Raw genomic sequence first — 25,081 nt, 5'->3', positions numbered from 1 at the left:
GCATTACAAAATGTCTGCTCCTGGTTGTGTTGGTGGTGCTTTGGTCTGCAGAACTAAGAAAAGTAAAGCACTCACTTTATTTGCCTTTCACTGTCTTTTATTATTCTCATCTTGGTACACCTCACTCCTTGAAAAAGCACACCCTTACACTTTCAAAAAAAAAAAAAAAAAAGACTTCTGTCCCCCTTCTGTGAGCAACATTTGTTGTTTCTTAAATTTAAATCACTTTTATGCCCACAGACGACACACAATCCAAGGGAAGTTATTTTCTTTCTTCATTCTGATTCAGTTCCTCTCTCTTGCCAAATAACTCATCTCTACCCGTTTGCTCAATTATTCTGTTCATTCTTTCATATCAACTTCATTTTTCTTCGTGGCTTTTTATCTCTTTCAGCTGCTCACCCTGCTCGTCTCTCTGCCTGCCTCGCTCAGGTTATTTCTCCTCCAGGAGCCAATCTAGCTGTGATTGATCAACTCATCTCTTCTGCATTAGAGTGCCAGAGGAACAAACTATAGTATTAACAACACCAATAAAACGGATGATGGTAATAAAGAAGCACACTAGAATTATCTGCGCTGTTCATATAAGTAATGGTGAGCAAGTTATCTTGGACAGATCTCACTTTCTGACTATGTCACTCTCTCACACAAACACAAAGCATGCATACATACACACACTGCTGAGAAAGTAGAAAACCTATTCACAAAAGGCAATTTATGTGATAATTGGCAGATGACTCTCTAATTTGTGAAGTTTCTTTCTGCAGATTACCTCTCAAATTAGCCTCAATCATTGTGGCTGTACAGCATCAGCAAGATTCCCAGGATCCCCCTGCTGCCTACAAAGAGCTGACAGGCAGGAAAACAATGGAATAGAACAAGTGTTATCGAAATGTGGTCCAATTGTCCTGTCTCAGCACATTTCACTCACTGGGTCTTAATCAATAGAGTCCGTGTCATGGTCAGGGTTGGCCACATCATTACTTTGACTGATTGACAAATGAATCCCTTCAATATTGACATTAATATCAATGGCCTTAAGATAATTAACAGTATACTGAAAGTAAGTAAGTAAGATGGAAGACTCCCAGGAATACCTTTTGCACACAGAGAGAATTGGTTTACAATTCTATTGTCAACTTAATCCATTAATGCACATCCTGTTACCTTAAAGTATAAAATGTCTACTTTGTGCCATACAGTGAATGAAAATCTACATAAATTCTAGCAAGTTAGAGGACATGAGGGCATGTATTATAAGAATGTATAGACATGAGTCGATTGGTCAATCGCACAGATAGCTAATCTGCAATGATTTTCATAGGTGGTTTATCCTTTAAGTCAGTTGTAAGCAAAAATAAATTCGGTGCCAGCAAGATCAGTACTGTTTGTCAGATTGGTATGTTCATTTTCTGAAACCTTACTAAGAAAACATACATTCGCACTGAGTAACCAGACAAACATAACATACACTGTAATGCAACACCATAGCCCTGCACTTTATACCACCTTAAAACATTAAGTTTTTATTGAGGCTGCTACCTGTTTGCGTGCTGATTCAGTTCTATGGTAATTTCTGAGCCTATGCTCTGTAGAAGCGTTGAATAATACTGCATTATACTGAAAGCTGTGTAGAGGGTCCACGTACAAATCATTTACTAACCCTGCCCTTACATGGTAATATACTGCAGTATAAATAAATGACATATTAAAGCATTAACAATTTCTACCAACACCTCTTTTACACAGCGTACAAGATACATTACTGTTCAAGTTTTGGCAATCAGACCAGAGAATCTGCAAGGTAAAGGCCTATGTAGTTTATATATCCATTTGTCTCGTTCCAAGTAGGATATCGTACAATGCCTGCTCCCTTCGTATGATTCCCCCACTATCATAGGTTTGCAACTCAGGAAAGCAGTAAAATTAAAACATGGAATAAATCAATTAAATTAAAAAAATATATGGAATTAATCATGGAAATGTGATGCTGATGGCTTTAATGAGAAGAGAAGTGCATGTGCTGTGTGTACCTCGCTCTGCTGCAGGATGACATTCAAACCAGGAGAAGTTGAAGTTGTTTTCATGCCCATTCCTAGTTTATGCAAACACATGCAATATGAATGCACAGGTTATTACATTTTTAATGAATGTCATCAAAAGGCCAAATGTGGTATGATTGCAGTTTTAATTGAAGGGCGGAAAATCAATTATCAGCTTCTAATCTGCTATTTCATCAACTCAGAATAATTGGGATTATGTCATTTAAGACCTAGTGCTATCTAATATTTAAAGAAAAATCAGGTTTAAACATATTAATTAGTTCAGACTAGGACTGGCGCTTTCTAGTTGGTTGATTAGGTGGTCAATATGTTCTTATCCAACCAAGTTCTCACTGGTCGACTTACCAACTGTCCGTGACGTGATTTCAACCTTAGAGTATGTTTGGCCATGTTTTACTTTGTAGATTAGCCTGTTGAACTTGGCAAGGAATATTGTTGTAATATTAAGGCATAGACAAGAGAAGCTGTGTATGTGAATTGGCTTAATATACATGTCCTGAAGGTGGGAATTTGCTGGCAACGGTGTGTGTGTGTGTGTGTGTGTGTGTGTGTGTGTGTGTACTCAGTGCACAGTGTTTAGTTAGTCTTGACATGACCTGTATGTTTTTCTCCCACTTTGCTTGTTGAAGTGTAGGTAGAATTTCAGTCGACCAAGACTTTCTTTGGTTGACTGCAGCCCTAGTCCAGACATAAAGATTTTTAAACCATGAGTATGCTGGTGGTCAACAGAGTTGCATGTGTGCAGTTGTCTTGATTTAGTGCCAGACTTTGCAAACCCCTGGCTAAGACAAATTAGGAAAAGATAGCTTACAATTTGTCCTCATTCACTGTGGTCTAGCAAAACCTTTTTTTAAACCAGTGAAATGGTTAAGAAGACTGAACAACAGAAACTTGACAATGCTTAACTATAAATGAAAATGAACCATTGCTGTAGCCAAATGGACAGATTTTGATTTATCTATACATTCCCCATAAATCAAAGACTGGTCCAGTATATGAGCAAGCAAAAATAAGGCCTTTGAGACAATGCATGGTTTTGTGAGTCTAAGAACCATAAAATTACACAGAGAACAAACTGGGAAAAAATGACAGCAGTGACCTTAGTTACTGTGGAGATTACACCAAACTGTATAAGATTTTGACAAAAGTGTTCTTAATTTAGGTACTTCTGGTTTTAGGCCACAAGAACCAGAAAATGTCTCCTTTTCAAAATGAAAATATTGACAGTGAGTCAGTAGATTTAACATCAAACAGCAGCCTGTGGTCCATTGTGAAGGTCTGTACTTCTATCTGCCCAAGATTTATTAATCATTAATTTGTTGTTTTCAGCATCAGCGCTCCAGTTTCCCCAAAGGACCACAGGACAGCGATCAATACACAAGCTCATATATAGATTCAAGAACAGGTACACATGCTACATTCAGTAATAAGTGCAGACTAGGTGTGGAACTCATCCACTCTTCAGGTCAAAGTGGTACAATAAAGATTCTGAGTTATCAAGGTAATCTAGTTTTTCATGTTTCTGTGTTTTGAGTCTTAAATTCTCACTGTGAAGGAGTTTATCTTCATTCTCATCACGGCACCATCTCTCCTGATTAGCTGTCAGGTCAGTAGAGACCTTGTCCTGATAAGGAAGTTTGCAGAGTGTGGCTGAGGAGAAAAAGTGCTGAGAGCATGAATGGTTAAGGTGCCAACCCCTAAAAAAATTTGCCTGTAAAAAGTGGTTTTCACATCAGCCGAACAACTGTGTGTTAAAGATTCACCCCTCTGTTCCATATTAAATGCATAAAGAATGTGTCACAGGGCTCCTGGCTGCAGGTTTGGTCACAAAATCTAGCACATCTGATAAAAAAATAAAAATAAAAATAATTTTTAATAAACACCAACTGGGTGTGAAGATGTGCCTTTGAGCAAATATTATCCTATAACAATAAAGAAGCCAGACATCTTCAGTGGAGGCAGGCTAACCACCTGTCTTCCCTGTTACCAGTCCTTAGAAGGCTGTCCACAGTTTTTTCCTCTGGTAACGTTTCATTGTGGCGGGCCGTGAGAGAAGAGAAAGGGACCCAAGACCGCATCGTCATAGTGTACAGAAATGCAACATAGTGAAGATATATGAAATGACTTGTTTCATACACTTGATAAAATAAGGACTTAGTAATGCGCATTCAACCCACACTGGACCCATTCAGTCAGCTGTTACTCTGTTAATAGAGAATCCAGTTTGCAGGGCAGGATAAACCACTGTATCTTTTTCCAGTTTACAGTCATTGAAATAATGTGTGGGAAATCACCACAAACATAACACTTAAAATGTATTATTGAAAAAATTTCATGAAAAATTTGGGTGCACTAGTGCCAGCAGTACATAACGTTAATTTGGACCCCTGTGTCACTTTCCAAATGATAGTTTCGATAATAGCTTGGGTGGTCATATGAAAACCCTAACTGTAAATATGGCAGTATATTTAGCAATATTCATACATGCCATTATTTTATTTTCACAATTAATTCACTCAGATAGACTACTCCAATGTCCACTTGTCCATCACTTTTATTCCTGAATTAAAAATACACAAAAGATTTTTTTTCACATAGATGTATCAATTTACAAAGAGTTTTGAGTAGGGGTGTAAAGATTCATCAATATGAAATTGATTTGAACATTAAAGAAGCGAGAACATTGACATGTGAGTCCATATGATGGTCCGATCCTAAAGTTACTCATCACTTGACTGAGGTTTTGTAGTTGATTAAATTTGGCCAATTACAAAACATCAGCAAGGTTACTGGAAAAAAGTGAGGACGATAATTCGCTTTTTGTATTGCAAAATGAGGGGAGCTGAAATCCTATGGGAGAAGCAGCAGCAACTGGCTTTGTTTTCCCATAAGCTCATGCTAGGTGTGTCCACTTGATGGAACAGTTTCCATGACATCTCAGAATGCTTTTTGGAGCAGCAGCCAGAAGCTTAAAGTGTGCCTTTGAGAAACAGGACACACACCTCTGTATCCTCCTCTAAGCTTCAAAACTTGGCCGTTCCTGAGTCACTGTGATGCTGAGAGGATGTTCTCAAGCATGTCAGCTGAAGCTGCAGTCCTGCATAACAAGGTAACTCCCCTAGAAAACACTCTCATCCACTCAACCCAAAATAAATTATTACAGCACAGTTGCTCACACTCGGCTTTTCCATGTACTGGTATCTGTAGTTGGCAAAGACAGATCCAGCACAAAGACTCTGCTCATGGAGATCCAGACAGTTAGTTATCAGATCCAGAAAGAGCCAAAAGCTGTGTTTTGATACACTGTGAGGTATAAGCAGATTTATACAGAAAAACAGTGATGCATTTTTTCTGTTGTTTTGTATTTCGCAAAAAAGTGCAGCATTGGAACAACTGTTTGGAAGAACCTTTAAAACAAGAGCAGCAGCAAGATCTTCAAGGGATAAGGCTAGAGAGGAGATAATGATGAGTGGAGACCTTTTCTCCTGAATGACAGCCCACTACAATGTTCAAACACAGGTGGATGCATCACAGCTGTCATCTCTTGCAAAAAGATATGTCTGTATATGAGCCACCAGCGTGGCACCAGGGAGCACTGAACACTTTGGCACTACAAGGGATATTTTTTCCATGCAGTGTAGTGTAGTGTTTTTCCTGAAGAGGAATCTTGACAAGCACAAGCATGCATGAAATATTTCACTGTGTGTGAGTTATAAACAGATTAACATTTGTGTTTCACACCATTACAGTAAGGTGAAAGAATATTTTTGAATATTTTGTCTCACAGCAGAGAATTTGAAAAGGGAAAATTAATGAGTGAGAAGGAGATAATGTGATACTTCTGCTGTCAGTGTTTAAGGCAACTATGCAGTGTTCATAGTCCAGAAAAGCTAATGGTGCATTCAGACTCACGTCATGGATGGTACACAGCAGAATGACACTTTAAAAATAGTAATTTGTATTCATGTATTGTATGTATTGATCAGTGCTTCCTGTAGCTACCTTTTACAGTTTGCTGCTTTACTGCATCCCGGTGTCAGTGAAATGTTACCTCCTCGACTGAGTCAGCATGATGTCGCTGGGGAAACAGATGTCTTTGAAATGTTTTATTTTATAACAATTATTATTTTTTACCTCAATAGCATACTCATTTTTATCCCTTGTGAGCAGAAACACAGAAAATGTGCTTTTTCAGTGATAAAGGGGCTTTACAAAGTTTATAGACTGTAGTGTACAGAGGGGCTAAGACTTATTATTTTTTCATTTTTCTCTCTCTAGCTACCAAAGTGAGGCACCTGCCCAGGGCTGTGTGAGACAGAATTGTGTTTATACTCAAAATGTACAATGTTTGGTCTGTGTCTTTTGCAAAACTAATAAACAGAATGTTATTCTCAAATGATGTATTTAGTTTCCATAAAGCAATAAAAATACTTCTCACTTCACAGATCTTTTATGAACTATATCACATAGACTTTACCAACAACCTGGAGATCTCAAGTATTGGCACTTCTGTAGAGTTGGCTTTGTTTAATTTATAGTGAAAGTGAATGACTACATAAAACAAATGTTAAGAACTGTACGAGAGTATGTCGTATCGCACCAAACTGAATCACTTCAAATCTCATCAAATTGCACCAAATTACCTAATCAGCCATGAAAACAAACAAAAAAGTTATTTAAAATACATTTCCTGATTCTGCACCATCAAGTCACTTGGAATAAGTAAAGAAACAGCCAAACACAGATAAGTGACATTGAGGGTGCCATGAAAACAATTAGTAATTCTGTGGATCAGCATAAAAAAAATATTTTTAGAAGAAAGGTTATTTTAAATTGTTTCATATTTCAGATTATATTTATCAAAACTTTTGTAGCCTGAACTAATGGTAGGATGCGGGCTACTAAGCCATATTCAAGGTAAAACAAAGACAAATAAATTATAAAGGAAATAGCCTAAAACACTTCACAATATGATCTGAATAATTAAACCTGGTGCTTGCTATTCTCAGTGCTCACGAGGCCATCTCCTAAGTCTAACAGCTCCAACAAAGCACAAACTATCTGCATGAATCAAATCACATTTCAACAACTTTCTAGTTCCGAACCCACCTTTGATTTTACATACGAGTGGTAGCTATCCTCAGAGCACCACTTGCTGGTGTAGCTTCTATGCAGGAATGAATAGCAGATTTTTAAGAATAAAATATCTCAAATCGAGGAATATTTAATGCTCAAATCAAAAATGCTATTCTAGGTAAGTCTGCTGTTGTGTGGGGTGAAGGAGAGCCTGATGCGGTACATAAGTTTTCTACAACACGTTCCTGCAAATATTTCACAATAAAATTCTTGTTTCTGTCCACTTACATGCTGACAGCTTTTGATTTGAAAGGGATAAAGGAAGTTTCGAGTTTACATTAATATCAAATTGCCATAACTTTAACAATGCATACCAGAGTAGATCAAAACAAGGCCTCTTACCAAAATATGACCAAATGTACTCATCAAACAGAGGAATGAGAAACAAATAATACCCACATTACCCTGTTTGTTTCAGGTCCTTCTCTACAGCCTAATCCTACGTGACAAGCAAGCTAATGCTATGTGGTCAGGCAGGCACAGTTAGCAGTTTCACAAATCAGTTCAGAATTTCAGTAAACCTTTTTTAATATAAAGTTTGGCTAAAGTCAGTGGACCAAGCAGACTCATTCAACATATGCTTGTCTACCATTTCCTAATTTTCGTCCAAATCACAAATGACATGTTTTCACAATAAAACAGTCTCCCATGTTGGCTTAGGGTATGTGACAGCCAAAGCATGCAGTGACTGCTTCGATTCCACAAACTAAAAGGGTGGTCCAATTGATTATTTATTTATTTATTTTTAATGATTTGTTTAGTTGCTGAGAATAGTTAAATAACTGACACAAGCTGCTTAAATATAGTCATCTGACTCCAGTGATTGTATAAAGATAAGTTTATTTTTTAAAATGGTAACAAAATCACAATTTTGCTCCCCCTGATTGAATAACGAGTGTTCACTTCCTGCACTTACTCCGCTGATAAGAAAAGAGAGAGGGGTGGGTCAGGAAGAAGCACAAGGAGAATGATGCATGCAAATGAACAGCAGCTGAATAATAATAATGAATTCCGGGGCTCCCTATAACTAATTCGTGGTGCCTTGTAAGGCCTGACTAACTCAGCACAAATGCTTCTGCCAAACATTGTTTACTCTGGTACCTAATTTAACATGTCCAGAGTTTATCTGCCAAATACATTGACTGTTGTTTGATCTAATCCTAAGATATAATCACACAATCGTTACTAAGTCTGAAGGATTTATGTTATTTGACACTGATAGTTGTCACAGTGTCTTCTCAAACCTCAGGTCTGGTGGCTCTCAAAAATGGCTTTTGTGCTGTAGTGCAGACACCGCTCCCCTACAAGCAGTCTTATGGGATCAAGGAGCAATGGGCCTTTAAAGTCAAAGACAGTCAGAGGACACAGAAGAAGGAAACGGCTGCTGACGAAAGATGAAGGGGGATAAAACATAAGTAGAGAAGTGTCTTGACAGACTTGCCTTGGGTCTGATAGACATGACATCGAAGGCATGTCCTAGGACAGGTTAAAATGGTTTTTGACAACTTTTGACAACCGTAAGTCCACCAACTTAATCTTGTTTGTCTTGTTTTTCCCCTCAAGTCAAACTTTATAATGAAACTCAAAAAAACACTTTTTGGGTTGGGAGCAGCATATTTGATAGTTCTTCTAGTACTATTTTACCTAAATAAAATATTAAAGCCGTTGGCACATACCATTACTGCAGCCAACACATGATATAGAGTAGAAAATAAAGTACACTCCTTGGCTTTCTGACATCAAACATTAATCCTTTTGGTCTTTATATTAGAATATAAGCATAAGGTATACGGTTATTTCTCTTGAATCCTCGTGAATTAAAAAAAAACAACTTGTGGAGTATTTTTGCAAGAGTAGATGAAAAGAAGAAACTATATTAGCCACACTGAACCAGTAAGATGAAGAGACATGACACCTGACTTGACATGCTATCAGTTTGGGTAAATGCAAACCTTTGATGTATCATCAAAACATAGAAAAACCGTTACAGAGCCAATTCTGTCATGTGGAAAACCACTCAGAGTGTCTGCAATACAGATTGTGATCACAGTGCTGAAATTCATCCTAAATCCATCTGCTGAAAACCACAGATGCAGAACCAAAGTCCCAATATTGCACGGTCATGGCTGTGTCTTTAGTGATTGCCTTTGTATTTTCCTGTGTTTCCCTTTTCCCCTGTGCTCCTCTCTCTTTGCCCCCCCCCCCTCTCATTTCGCAGTTTGTACATCCTTGACTCCTTTGCTCACCTCCTCATTTGAGATGCGAGTAGAGCAGCCATGGAAGAGATTTGAGTAGAAAGAAGTCGAGGCAAGAGCCGTTTAACAATAAGGGACATCTCGTTTCAGAACTGTCATTTTAGAGCAACATCAATTAAATATGACATGTGGAACAGCTGCATCTTCTATCCTTTGTATTGTTAATCCCTCCGTCATACCTCAGCATCTCTGCCAGATGAGCATTCATGAGAATTTATATATTTACCTCTCTTCTAACTCAATTTAATGTGGAATAATGTGACACATCATATCAAACTGAAATGTCATTAAGCAATGTGGTTCTACAAGGTGCTAAACAAACAGCAAAGGGCAAAAGAAATTAATATGTGATCATCTTAAAAAACTAAGACAACTTTGGAGTACATAAGGAATATTTGTAGAGTTCTGCCGCCACCTTGGTTCGCGTACTCCAGCTGTACTTTATGTCTCTTTGATAGCGTGAGCACCAAAAAGACTTACATTCTCGTTCACAGCTCCTCCAACAAGCCTCCTCTCCCCTGAGATGCATTTTATAATCCTGAGATTGGTTTAATGGTCACAGGCAGGACGAAGGAGGAGAGAGGAGGCGAGGAGGTGCAAAATAGAGAAATGAGAACAGCCCCCTCTCTGTTTGTGTAGGTGTGGTTCCCCTCCTTCACTGTCCTGGTTTCCAACATGGCTCGTGCTGCACACTTTCTCTGCCTGAGCTTTCTTGTTCTCCTGTTTGCTCAACTCATTCCCCTCACCTTCTCCATTCATCTCTCCACATGCACCTTATCACCTCACCAATTTAATATGTATTTTAGTTCTGAGTTCAGTTTTTGTTGAGTCATCTGCTGGTTCAGTTTTGTTATTTTCAATAAATCTACTATTGATCCTGTCTCCCCGCTGCCTCCTGCATCTAAATCCGAATGTTCCACTCACCTTAGGACACATGGTCTTGTGCCAGCTGTGTCTGTGGTTCAAAGAGTTGACCAACTATTTGAACAATGTTTTTCTGACATGTCTTGCTTATGTTTGAGTCAGCAGTCTCTTGTAATGAGCAGTTCAAGGTGAGTTCAGGCAGCATTCACATTTTCCAAAGGGTCATTTAAGGGTGAAGAAACTATTGATTTGTGAATGCATCAAAATTCTCTCTCAAACAATTTCACAATGATGTCCAAACTATTTTAACTTAAATCCAGGGAACTGAGCAGACCAAGCACTCACTGCCAGCAAAATAGCCAAGCACTCCCCTCACAGGAGAGTCAATTAGTGCGAGTTATTCTGCTCTTTGATTATGTTTGTTCAGCTCAGGTTAATTAACCAAGCATGATCGGTGCACTATGCCCACTGCCAGGTCTTTATTCCCATTATTTAAAAAACAAACCAACCAAAAAAAAAAACAAAAACCACAGTATAACTTTAGATTCCCAGAACAAAAACACAATGTTGATTCTAAAATTTTGTCTGCTAACACATGGTTAAACTGAACGCATGTGTGAGGAGTGAGAAGTGCATGAGGAGCCTGCAGCGACCAGCACTGCCCCCCCACCAAGTGACATCGAGCTGGAAAATGATGGCTTTCAAAACAGCAGCCTGAGACACTGCTGGGTACAGGATTCAAGGGTTCAGCCTGATCACATCAACAATGTCAAGGCCATTATTGCTGTAGCTCTCAATAACCACCTACGTGTGAATGGAAGTTGATATTTATTCTTGGTGACGGGCACCTTTTTTTTTTGGTGGCACATAATACAGCAGACCAGTGATAGCAATGGAGTTTTATAGCAATACTGTTATTTTATTTGTATTATTTTATTAAATATTGAAGGGTAACTTCAATATTTTTCAACCTGGACCCTATTTTCCCATGTTTTCTGTGCAAGTCACTAATGGGGGACAATAATTTTTGAAACAGGTCCAGTACTGAGCGAGAGCACTGTAGCTCGCAGCGATGAAATGAGCTGCAATGCAATGTATGTCAGTACATCCACTGAAAGTGTTTGTTGTTACCAGTAACAACAGCATCAGAATGTTATTAAAAGTGTCACGACAGAAGAAAGCAAATATTTATCTTTACATTTGGCTTGTTTCAGTCTGTTCCCTGTTATTGCAATAAAGTCTAGCTCAAAGAGAATTCTTGTTCTCATTTTTGCAGACTTTGAGTTGATGCAGGAAGGCATCGTCAGAAACACGAGTGCAAGTTGGAAAAAGGAGTGCTGGGAATAGTTTGATGTGTTGGAGTAACAAAAAAAAAACATAGTTTAGTATCATTTACAAGATTGTCATAGTTGAATATATAGCCAATTTCAAGACATTCAGGCAACATTCTTTCATGTGCCTAAAGAAACAAAACTTTTGCTTGAGCGAGACTTGAAAATCTTGTGAACATCACAAAGATGGAGGAGGATGAAAAAGCAAGTACTTTAAGTTTACTTTTGATGATGTTGCCCCCAAAGAATTACATTGCAATCCATATCGTGGCTGACAGCTGAAGCTCTCTCACTTATAACTGAACCAATTTGAAAAACTGCTGTCTACATTAGTCTCTTGCACACAAAAAACATGGAAAAATAAGATCCAGACTGAAAAATACCCAAGTTACCTTTGACTTTTGTGCTTTGTAAATAACTCGACTAAAAGCAAATTATTTGCAATGTCAGGACAAGCACATTATTTGCAGAAGTAACTCCCAGTTAAGAGCTATTCTTGTCTTGAGATGTTTTATAAATGCAGCTCAATTGTAGAACACTCTAATGTGAATTTATTCCATACAGGCACTTCAAAGTTGGAGGAGACCCTGGGGCAGATCTAGCATATCCAAAAGCGAGTCAACTTTCTGGAAGGTCTGGGATCACCTCAGGATCCACAAGGAGAGTTTTAAGACACAATTGGGGACAAGGACATCTTGGATACTTTATTCAGCCTGTCACAACTGCAAGTCTGACCCAGGTAAGCAGAGATTAACAGGTGGATGAATGGATGAGAATGATGGGCTAAGACTACAGATCTTTGTTAGCAGGTTCCACCTGTCATATCGGTTCTCTCCAGATACAACACACAACCACCAGTCTGTGAAATCTTTTTCACAACTACAGTACCTGTTTGACTCCAAAATAACTGATTTATTCACAAGGTATTAGAAGTAGAATATGAGTTTTATTTTCCTAACAAGATTTTTTCCTCTGCGCTGAAGGGGGAGATTAGACAGAGTATACAATGCTGCCCTGCATTATTAACATAAAAAAACACTTTAAACTCCACTCCACTTTAAAACTCTGACATTTTTATGTATTTTATATAAAAGCTGAAATGGTTACAGCAACAATATTCTATCAGGCACTTGAAGAGTTTAAAGAGACTGAACTATGCTACAGACGCAACACTGAGCATTTAATACAGGTACAGCTAATTGCCCAGGCCTAGTTATGAATCACTTACCCTCTATAGTACAGATACAATTTCAACTCATTAGTGCAATAGTCAGACTTTAATGCTGCTAACACTTTACAGCAGCTGCCCTTACACACTTTTCAGTTCTCAGTCATGGCATGAACAAACAATCACAATTCAGTTCAACAGTTTTAAAGCATCTCTGTCTGCTAAAGTTCTTATAGATTCAAGGACCAGTGAAGATCATATTCTTTATGTGCTCCAGCAGAGACTTGTATAAAACTTATATGAAATAATGACATGCACAGATACCACAGGGAACCAATTTAGTATGCCCCCCCAGGCAATATTGACTCACTTTTTATAGATCATGCACAAGGTCTTGAGGTCTCACTCGTGCTCTCTCTCTCTCTCTCTTACTAACACACACACTCTCTTTCTCTCTCTCAGGCAAAGAGTGTTTACTTTGATAATAGCAGTGTTTCACTCTCTTGACATCTGCTGACTGGTACTGGCAGGGTTCCAGCCTTGTTCTGTGCTATCTTTGATAGACTGTTGAAGTTGTTTTAATTGTAGGGCTGCGACATATTTGAGAATTAATAACTGTTAGCTGTTTATTTTGCATAATCAATCCGCTGGCTGGTGACAGAAGTGTGTTCAGCTAGGCTACAAGTTAATTTAATGGGGAGCGATTGTTTACCACACAACATTTGACTTTTGTTGTTTCTTGTTTGGCAACAATGAGACTGGGTGCATGGACACAGCCATAAATTTTGGCAACCCAATAGTTCAACACAATTGATTATATAGTGTACTTGTCTTTACACAAATCCAGCAGTTGATTTAGGGACTGCATTCAAAAGCACAGCCACCATTATTGCAGTGGCACAGTTGAACTGAACAGTATGTCACTTAGAATGCAAGGAGAGCAGGAGGATTTAACACTAATGGAAATGAAATTGATTATGGTCGAAGCGGCTGGTAACAGCACAGTCCACGAAAAATCTCTCGTTGTCTGGTAAAATTGGACTTAATTTCTTTTAGATTAAACCTCTTAAATCTTGAAATCATTTTCAACATGTAACAGATTCGACAGGCAATTTTATTGGCAGAAGCATATAGACAATGAAACGCTTTACATACAGTTTATGTGGCTTTATGCACACAGTGACATCTTAACTTCTGCCCGTGATTGTAGGTTGAAAATGGTGTAAATGAATGACCACCTTAACACCATATTAAACACCACAGTACTTAGACTTTTAAACCCTCAGACATTTGAATTATCTCAGGCCTTACGCTCTTAATTTGCACACACATTCACACTCTGTCTTAGTTTATCTGCAAAATTTGGAAACTCAGGGTGGCTCCTTAGCATTTTGTGGTCAAGATCTCTTAATGTCTTCATTTAAATTAACCTCACTGATTTGTTTCACTTTGAGCCCTGCCCCCACTGAAAGTGGTTACATCTCAGCAGCTCTACTAAGCATTTTCTGATCACCCCCTGTTTGATATGTATATTTTCAATCAACAATTCTAAATGTATCCACATTTGTGTTTCTCTTCATCTAACAACAAAGGACCTAAATCTCACCCTTATTCTACACTACTGCTCCTAATCTATCTTAAGCTATAGGGACTGTCCTGCCCTATCCTGGACAGAGGCAGCATGACAGTGATGCTCCCTATCCCTGCATCTTGCTCTACAGCAAAAGACAATAGCAAGTGAAAGCAAAAGCCCCACAAATTTAACTTGAATCCATAGCATCCTGTACTTGTTCTTCACTTTCAACATAGGCCTGACACCAGGGCCAGTTTAGGAAGTATTTTTTATGCTGTCAGTTTATAAAAAGTTGTGTGAAACCAACTCAGACTCTGGTATAAAAATAAAAAACAAAGAAGAAACAGGACTATTTGAGTTAAAGAAATCCAAGAACACCTCCTTTAAGACAGCACAAATTAACATCCTCTATTAGACACAAATGCACACATTAACAACACATGCTGTGTGAAGAAGAAAGGTGTAATTATGGTGAAACTGAAATTTAGGAGCAATCAGTTTAAAGTCTCATTAAAAATACCTAAATAAATAAATAACTTCAGCTGACATACATGCCGTCACAAAGTCCTAATGAGCTTTTTCTATAAGGAAACATGAAAGCAAAGGACGTGACAGCACAAGCATCACGGAATCCAACACAATCAAGTAGTCACCCGCCCCCTCAGGAATGCAGATTTGTATACCAGCTGCATGGCCCTGATTGGTGGATGCTGCATATTAATGTCCATGCTGGTGGTTATCATTCTGTACAGTCTGACAGCAGGTAACGCATCCCTCAGCAGAGCTGGCAGCGCATGGAGACTTGGCTCTGATGGGGTTCCAGCATGTGAGGACCATTCACTGACTGCTGGTTACAAGTTGCCCCTGGGGGCTTTATAAGTCAGAGACACTCATAAGGAACTGGTCTCATAATTTTCTGACCAGGAAAAAAATAAATAAATAAAAAATAAGAGATGCGAACTCCATATGCATGAAACATTTACGACCATTCACATTTGCTCTTACCCGCATGTGCTTAATAATGAAACCCATTTGCAGATAAATTGGGGTTGTCGATTGCACAGGTAACACCCCCTACACACTGTATAAGTGCAGGTGCTGTGCACAAATACTCTGGAGCATGCCCAAGAAGTGGAGAGATGCCACCAAAAAAGGCGGTGGCAGTCTCATAAGTGGACCTACGGCATTAAAGAAACAATTGGAGTGGTGGCACTAACAGGTGTCCATTCAGAAGGTCCACTTTAAAGAGATGCCACTGAAGGAGCATCAGTTTTCTCTGACACAAACAGTGATTCACTTCCAGGCACATCAGCCCACACCAGAAAACATTCTATGTCTAAGATCTGGGTGGCCAAAACAACTAAGAGCAGTGTATAAGCCATTCAGAAGTTAAACGCATGTAAAATCATCCAAGGGTTTTTTATAATCTTAAATGGGATAACGATGAATGGCATTTCTTTTGCCCATAAATTTAATAATCCTATCATTCTCATTACTCTAAAATATACAAATATTTAAATGATTTTTTTTCTTATCCTGTTGCTCTCAACCACTCTTAAAATTTTCTCTTACCTAAAAGAAGAGCAAAAATAAGAACGAGTGAATCCCAACAATAAATGCAGACTAACACATATAAGAACAATTCATAGATATGAATGAAAATAGGAGGAAGTTTGTTCATTTATAATTTCCAAAATGTAGCAGAATATTTGCAAATCTAGCTAGACAAAAATATGAAAGCAGAAATCTGTAACTGTGACAAGAGTTGACGAGCCACCACTCAGAATTGCTGTGGAAAGCTGCACTGAACTTTATCTATACTCAGCAAATTCAACAGCTAGTGTAAAGTGTCAAAGTGTTTATGCTTTATTTTAATGTGTAAAATTCACATCAAATTTCAGTTAATTGTGTAGCTCTGCTAAGAATATGCCCTGAAAAGAATCTCACTGATGCACTCAAACAGCTCGCAGACAAACATGTTTTAACAGCGTCTGATTGTTAGAATCGCACGGCAAAAAAAAAAAAAACCTTTTTACCGCAACATTAATTATACTCTTTTATATTGTATAGATAGAAATTCAGTGTTTCAAAATACATTCTATCAAAGAGTCACGAACTGCAAAACGTTATTACTCATAGAATAAAAACACAGAGTGGGTGGGCACTCAACCCAAAGGGTGGGCATCCTGGCACACTCCCCTCTTGTTTGACTTCTCCCTGCACTTTTTCTTTGGTAAATGGAATTTCCCCTGCATTTGTGCTCCTAAACGCTTGACCCCAGTTCACTGATTTATCTTAGTCCATTTAATGCATTAAAGGGTAAATGCATACAATTAAGTCTTGATGGAAAACATGAGCCATCAGAGGAGTGGGAGCACACACAACTATATGAGTAGAGGGGATTTTTTCACACAACCCGCTTTAACATTGTTCAAACAAGCATCTGCGACTCTGAACTTCCATTCCATTTGTTGAGAGACCTCATCTGACCCTCCCTACTCTCATGAAAAAGATAAAATTAAAGCAAATGAATAAACTGTTGTTTGCCTTTTCTATACACAAAGCATTTTGTTACACCATAATGCATTCTGAAGTGCTCTGCCCTGCAAAATGAAATGTATCTCATTGCAGGTTGAGAACGAATTTTGTTTTGATTGACTTTATGAAGAGCCCTCTTCAGTTCTGAACATCATGTTCCCGTGATGGTGGGTATGGGAAAGTGCAGTTCTCAAATAGTCTTACTCCACTCAGATTATTAGGATGACAGGTTTACATCTTCATGTTGATTTATGTCATCCGCTCGAAACTTTTACTCTAGTAAAAGAGAGGGTAATAAATGAGTGAATGGAAATTAATCAAACTGTGTTTGTCCATTTGAAGACTTAAAAGCACTAATGTGTTACACATCTGTGCCTCTTGTAGCATTTATCTCTCTAGTTTTGGTCTTCCAAACAGGTGTGACAAAAAATCCGTTAAGTCATCATAATCACTTGTCTGCACTGACACAGCAACACACTACTAATTCCAAGTTGTTCCATGTACAGTACATCAAAACATTTTTTTTCAAATGCATCATGAACTTGCCTTGTATACAACTGTGATACAGAATCCTCCATTTACCTCAACAGCTGGAAACACATGATAAATGACTGAAGAAGTCTGCAGTGCTTTGGGTTGTTTACTAAGGGGACCTCACCATATAATTCAGTCTATTAAGAGGAAGCTGCCAGAAACTGTTTAAGCCGTGTCAGCTTATGGCTCTTATTAAGCTGTCATTTTGTTGTTTGGCTGCAACATCTGACTAAATTCTACCAAGCATACACTATTTTAAGACCTCCTGTTGTAAGCCTGGCATCTTATTGACTGGGTGCCTCCATAGCCTAAAGCATTCTGACAGTTGTCAACACTGGTGTACTCTGTGATTTTAATATGCAACAAAACCAATATGTCATTCACTTTCACAGCCCATTTTAGGGACACTCATCAAGGCAGGTTTTGCACTGTATAACAGAAAACCTATTTACACTGTATGAAAGAAGTTGGTTTGAAAACTGCTTTTTTCTGATTAAAGCTGGACAAAACTAAAAGGACACAAGCTAAAAACATTTTTACTATACCTCAGGTGTGATCACGAAAAACTTTCTCTTTTTTATCTTTATATTTTAATAAAACAAATTTGTCACCTCTAATCCCAGTTGGTCTGACTGCATGCGGATGTGCTACCTCATGACGCATGTTGCCAGTCTTGGAGACGATGTGATGTGTGAGAGGCTCAGCATATCCACCCTACCAAGGATTAGGTATGTTCCTTTTTTTGTTTTTGATCCTCTGACAATTACTGCGAAGGGGCAAAGGAGCTCTACAAGATACAAGCTCCTGTCAGCATTGGCCTTAAAGATGCAAAAGATTGCATATGGTCTTCTGCCTTTATCTTTACTTGGGTCTTTATCTGAAAAAACAACAGCACAATACGCATTTATATTTTTGGATGCAAGGTGCCACTCCAATGAGATCATAATACATAATACAATAACTACGTGCATTTGAACTTTTAAAATTTGATTGTAGATCTGTGTAGATATGTGGATATCGTATCACTTTAAACGTGTTATCTAAAAGGCCTCAAAGTACAGATTCTTTTGACAACCTTATTAAAGGATCATAGTATATCATCTGTGTCATTCCACACTGATGTTGACTTGATGCTGAAGCAACTATTTTTTAATATATGAAAACCATTTTATAGTTTATTCTCTATTTGCCATTTTTCCTACAGTTTTATTAGCATTATTCATTTTTAAAACGTGTCTCTGTGGTGAGTCAATCTGATAAGTGTAAGCAGGAACAGGAAAATACTGACAAAAGAAAGAAGGTGTACAAATTACAGCAGTCCACAAGTAGAAATGTTTACAACCCCAGTCAAACATCCTCTTCCGACCAAACGCACCATCAGACAAGGACAGAAACCGGCCATTAACTTGTCTCTCTGAGTGGTTGCTCACGACTGATATGCCTCTCCCTGACGTCATGTACTGCCATACTGAAAGCTCAACGCACCAAAAGACTCTTATTATTCCATCACATTCAACCTGATCTGTTTTGTGTCCTGATGAAACGATCAAAGATGATGTGATTTCAATTATCTCTGATGAAATGTTTTGTTTGACCGTTACAACCACTAAAAATGGGGCAAATTTATGGGGTCTAATGAGCATCCATTTAATCTCGGGACAAATGTGTAACCAGTAACACATTACACAGTTGTGTTGTGGGGATTATTTTCCTCACTGGTTTTAATAGTCTCCTTTTCTGTCTGCCCAGCATCATCATACCCACTAAACAAAAGGTTCATTCTGTGGACAAGAGTGTCCAGGAACTCCAACATGCAGAGGGGGATTTGGCCAGCAGAAAAAAAGTAATCTGCTTAGAAGTGAAAGCTCAGATTATGATGACTACTGTGTAATAACTTCCAGTGAACTCTCAGCGCCCTGACATCAGCTGTCAAAATGTTGAGAGGCTCCTCAAGTAGAGAAGGTCGTCACTACAATCAACACCTATAACAGAAACAAATCCATCAAAATCCAAATGCTGATACTGGGCCAAACTGCAATATTAACTTCTTGGCACATATGACAAGGGCATGATGTTGACACAAAATGTTTCATCCACAGAACTGAAATTTCTCATTTTACTAGGCCTGCCTCCAAGAGACAGCTGAGGCATTTCCAAAAGCAGCCAACTGAGAAACTGCTCTGTCACCTTGTAACCTCAACAGTGATGAAAATAGATCTCAATGAAAATGGCAGGTAAGGTAATGACATACCAGAATATATGAGGAAAAACTGTTATACGTTGTTGAACACTACATTTTTCAAAATCTCTAATTATTTTTTAAGGCATCTCATCTTTATTGGAAAGCAACGGCAGAGCGACAACAGGAAATGAGAAGGATATGCGGCAAATGTGTCCAGCCGAATTAGATCCAGGGTTATTATCTATGGCAATGCTGTTATTTGTTATAAAGTTGCAATGCAATGTTATTTAAGATCATCATATATTTGAAGAATTGCCACATGCAGAGAGTTCATTATGAAAAGTGAGTAAGCAATAACATGTTTTTCATGGAAGCTTATGAGGAATGACATCACACACGTAAAGGCAATATACTGGTACTGATACTGGTTCAGTAGCCGACCAAAACATAGTCATCTCTCCTTCTGTCCCTGATTTATAGCACCGAATATTGGCAAGGAAAATGTTTTAGCAGAAATTCGTGATGCCGCAATGAAGTCGACCTTTTTAAATTTAATCTTTTAGATAGAAAATGCCATCACTTCATTATTTTGTCCTATTAAAAATGTCGAAAAAGGTCATAGGTCACAGTGTTTGCAGTGACCTTGACCTCTGAGCACCGAATTCTAATTAATTCATCCTTTGGTCTAAGTGAACGTTTGTGCCAAAGACGATGAAATTCTCTCTAAGCACATTCACAAGAATGGGATGTTTTTCAATGATGTAGAAACATTCAATAAAAAGGAGTGGCCTGCTGTTGAGCTGCATCATCTGCATCTGAACTTGCTGTAATAAGTAGATAACTGAAATGTCCCTATCATGCTTCTTTGTCTCCAATACAGTTTGCAGATAATTTATGAATCGTAACAGGTGACACATGTCACACTAATTTTCACTTTCAGATGCAGTAAAATGCAGCACTGGCTGTCTTAAAGCAGAGCAGCATCCCTGCACCACCAACATGATCTCTACAAAACAGCAGAGTACAGCAAAATAAATTGAAAAAGAATTAGAATTTGTTCTGCTTCACTTTAGCCGACTCCAGACATGAACCAATTGACATAGTAATGAGGAGGGTTATGTTGTACGGCTAGATTTTACTGTTTATAGCTTGAATTCATCCACACATTTATTTATTTATTTATTTATTTTAAATGCAAACTCCCACTCAGCCGTGAGCGAAAAGCACTGACGTAGGTTACAACACTGTCCTACCCTCTCTTCACCCACACACAAAGAAGTTTGCAATTAGTATGAGCATCGAGGGTGACTGAAGTATTAGCTTGGATTCATTATTATTAAAGCTTCATTTCATGACTTGTCAATTGCTGTTTGTAAAAACATTATTCAAAGTTCCTCTCCAGCTCAGTGAAGGAGACAGAGAGAGAGAGAGCAGTGGTCGAGGGAGGTACAGAGTGAAGCATTAGCACAAACAAAAGAACTGAATCAGACATTATTTTCTGATGTCAGTTATGTTCTAAAGCACAAAAACAATCCTGTGGGAAGGTACTGCATTTGCTGGACTTTCAGCAAGGCACATGCTTTATCCTCCTGTGAGGGGCTAGTAGAGCCATGCTCCCTCCCATGTTCAAACATACACAGTTCACCAAGTCACAAAGCCATAGATACACTTGGGGGTTCATATGCAGCATCATCACTCAAAAACTACTTCAGGTCACATGGAAAAAGGTTTTCACAAATACTCAGGAAAACAGCATTTTGAAAAATATTAAATAAAAATATGAAAATGTGACCAAAAACACAAAAAATGGACGTGTCCTTTATTGCAGTTAAAATTGTGTGTGTAAGTGTCTCAGTGTCAATGTCAAATGTCTTCCTTGTGGCATGTTGTGAAAAGTTTGTCATTATAAGTGACATTGGTGATATTCTAGTGGAGGTTTACTTTAGAGACTGAACAGGCACACGGCTAACTGAGGGGAGGGCACAAAAGGGGGAAACGGTAAAGAAGAGAAAGAGTCCTTCTAGTGCCAGATAGTCCAGATGGGAAACCAGGCAATTAGCAGCAGAGGAGAGGCCAGGCACGAGTTTCCAGATTCAACAGAAACTCTTTCTTTCATTCTTTGTGTGAGCGTGTGTGCGCACGCACACGCACGCACGCATGGAGCACGGCTACGGATGGGTTCCAACAGAGAACAAGGGAAAGTCACACACATCAAGCAAACTGTCAAGCTTTAGACAAGAGTCGCAGGGAAGCATTTCACCATGCAATTAATTAGGACAGGAGGGAAATGGCAATAGCCTGGTGTCAACGCATCCATTTAAACTCATCAAGTTCTATTGTTTCAACCTCGATGGCTGAGTTAATTTATGTGTGCTTGTACAAAATGTGCTTTTATGTATGCTTCCACTTAAGTGTTGTGGGACGGTCTGTACAGCAGAGCTACACAGGACATAGCTAACTAATCTAATATTATCAAAACAAATCTGTTATATTTATGCGTTAAGGGAATGAGCACGAAAAACAAACAGCTGTAAATTATTATGCAATTCAATACATCAGGCCTGCAATAAATACTACATTTATGATGCTTTTGTTTAATTTTTACAAACATTGCGTCAGAAAGAAGTAACTGTAATTCACACTTGAGTTGCATGAGACAAAGTACATTTATTTACTATGCTGAAAAGTTCATCAAGTTCATTCTACTCATTGCAATCCACAAAATTTAGTTGTTCATTTTAAGAGACCCGTCTTACTTTCTCTATTGTATATTTACTATTGCTTGTTAATAAATGGCAAGGAATTTCTTGTCCAATTATTCGATTAATTGTTGGACTTACTGGTAGAATTCTCAGTTACTACAATAATCGATAGCTGGAATATAAAGCAAACATAACATGAAACATATTGGGAGCACCACTGAATGTAATGCAATATGGTATCTCCACACAAACCGACCATTAAAAACTTCAAATTATACACACTGCTTTGTGTGAATGGTACTGAAGTTCACTCTGCATTATGCAGTCTGATGCAGGGAATATGTTTATTTTATTACAGAGGCCCACGCTAGTTAATTCAAACCGCTTTTTGTGCTCTTCTGGGGGATAGGAACAACACAGCCAATTTAATTACTCAATCAGACAAGTGATTTGCTTAATTATGAATTTTGAGTTTGGGGAGCTGTTTAATTGTTATGAGAGCAGAGGTTAAAGGTAGCGCCTTTCAGCTTTTACAGAGAAGGACATCAGAAGAGGACACAACATAAGAAAAAGCTGCAAATGGTGAGGAAGCAAAGATATATTTTTCAACAAACCCAACATAAAGTATCTTAATGACCTCACCACTTGCACATTACACTACAGCCGACCTCCTGACTCACCTCCTCCCCCATTAACTTACATATGTGTTTGTGGGGTGGGAGGGTGGGGGGGACGGGACTAAATCTGCTGACATCCCTGCCTGTGCTCATCTTGGTGATGATGACATTGCTCCCTTTGCTGACGCAAAGTGCTAAAAAGTAAATCTAAACAGGGATTTCAGCTGATGTGTTACAAAGCAGTGTTTCAAAAATTGGAGAAGGACAGGAAGAGAGGAAAAGAAGACAGTGGAGCAAAACTGCATTTGGTGAGTCAGGGCAAATAGTCTGGTGCAAAGCATTTTGAAGTAATGTGATAATGAGAGAAGAAGTGGAGGAGGATCAGAACAGCCATATGAGTAAATGTGTGACCTCTGTAACATTTAACTATTGACTCTGATTAGGACATGTCTACCTCTAAATCTCTCTTGTTATGCTCTATTTATATATTCCTCCAACAGTAGTTCACTGCCTTGTTTAAAATTCCATTCTTTTGCAGTCCATGCCTCAGTCTTCTACTTGTGTCCTTCTGACACATAACGACTTTGAACTTTCAGGAAGGACTTTTAGTACTTTCAGCAAGAGCAGGTTAAAAAAAATGAACAAAGTGCTGAGTGCTGAGCCAATATATAAGAACTGTCATGATGACACAAACGTATTCTGGATTAAGAGGATGATACAAGATTCGAAAGTTCTTTGAATTACATATAATTACTGCACTGAAAGAAAGGTTCTGCTTTCTTTACAACCCTCCGAGCCCCTCCGTTCAATCAATTGTAAGATCAAGATTGATGACAGTCTAAATGACGAGTTAGGTTACGACCAAGATGGCGGAACTTCTGTAGCACGCAGCAGCCTCTCCGCATCAACAATGGTGCCACTTTGTGTACTAAGCCCCACGTGTGGCACAATTGTGGTTGCATGGATGTTAGCCAATGTTCATACCTATCACCACCAGACACTGCTGCAGATCAGTAATGGACTATTATCTGATCCAGACAGTGACCTGCTGGAGACGCTATGCAGTCTTGACCTGCTATGGAGGCTTGACCCTCAGTCCTCAGTGTCGCCTGATGGCAGTGGCCGGGAAAAGAGACGTCGGAAGCTCCCATCACACTTACCCACGCACAAGCCCTGGAAAACAAACTGGACTGCACCCCACTTCAAAGAACCATTCAGCAGGAACTGCTGTGTCTTGGTTTTGTTTTCTGCATGTACCGGCAGAGAACCCCCTCCCTTTTTGTTAAAGAGACCACGGAAAGTCCGGATCAGCAGCAACATCTCCGACACCACCACTTTGAGCACATCAACAAGACCAAAACGATGGTTTTGGACTTCAGAAGAGCACAGAGGGATCATTCTCAGCTGAACATTGATGGTTCCACTGCGGAGATTGTCAAGAGCACCAAGCTCGATGTTCACTTGGCGGAAGACCTCACCTGGTCCCTCAACACCAGCGGGATCTTACAACCAGACTGTTCAATGGCTTCTTCCCTCAAGCCACAAGACTCCTCAATTGTCTCCTCAAAAGTCTGGACTGAGTTCACTACACAACAAAACATGGACACTGTAACCTTATCTCGTAATGTTTACAGCAGCTGTTCTACCTGCACTCTATACTGTTTACACTGTGTATAATATTGTCCCTACCGCACTTCATAGCTGCCTCAAACAATCCATAACAGGACCATGTCCTGGTCAGTGCTGCTACTTGTTGTTTGTATCTTTAGTTTTTGTGCAGTTTGTATAGTTTTGTATAGTCTCTGTGCTGTGTGTATAGTCTGCACAGTCCTTGTGCACTATGTATAGTCCTGTGTCGATTTCGACTATGTACAGTGTTGTATTTAATTTAATTTCTTTCTCCTTGGATAAATAGATGTTAATCTGGGGAAATTAAAACTCATTATCTGTGTTAATTGCGATCTGCCTAAACCAGTTGAGGATCGAAGTATCGTTTTGGGAGAAACACGGAGCAAAACTAGAGAGCGAACTGTATGGATCAAAGCATTTACCATTTTGTGTCCTCCAGGCTTCCGTGGTTTTAAAGCAGAGTGTTCTAGTGCAAGGATTGTGTGGGTG

At 38.8% G+C, this 25,081-nt stretch overlaps 1 protein-coding gene across 14 annotated transcripts in view; it reads right to left on the bottom strand.

Annotated features, from left to right (window-relative positions):
* gpat2 (glycerol-3-phosphate acyltransferase 2, mitochondrial) overlaps positions 1–25,081 on the bottom strand; it is a 96,807-nt gene that overhangs the window by 43,434 nt on the left and 28,292 nt on the right. For 3 of the 14 annotated variants that reach the window (XM_046387901.1, XM_046387899.1, XM_046387898.1), the window contains exon 4: positions 2,034–2,095. The exons of 8 other annotated variants lie outside the window; for them this stretch is intronic. In XM_046387901.1, coding sequence (XP_046243857.1) covers positions 2,034–2,095 — 62 coding nt within the window. Of the gene's footprint in view, positions 1–772; positions 850–2,033; positions 2,096–25,081 lie in introns of all 14 variants that reach the window. 3 more of the 14 variants (XM_046387902.1, XM_046387904.1, XM_046387903.1) reach the window with 2 other exon arrangements.

The sequence above is a fragment of the Scatophagus argus genome, chromosome 4 (genome assembly GCF_020382885.2).
Source record: "Scatophagus argus isolate fScaArg1 chromosome 4, fScaArg1.pri, whole genome shotgun sequence".
Lineage (NCBI taxonomy): Eukaryota > Metazoa > Chordata > Actinopteri > Scatophagidae > Scatophagus > Scatophagus argus.
This window is presented reverse-complemented; position numbering and strand designations above follow the sequence as displayed.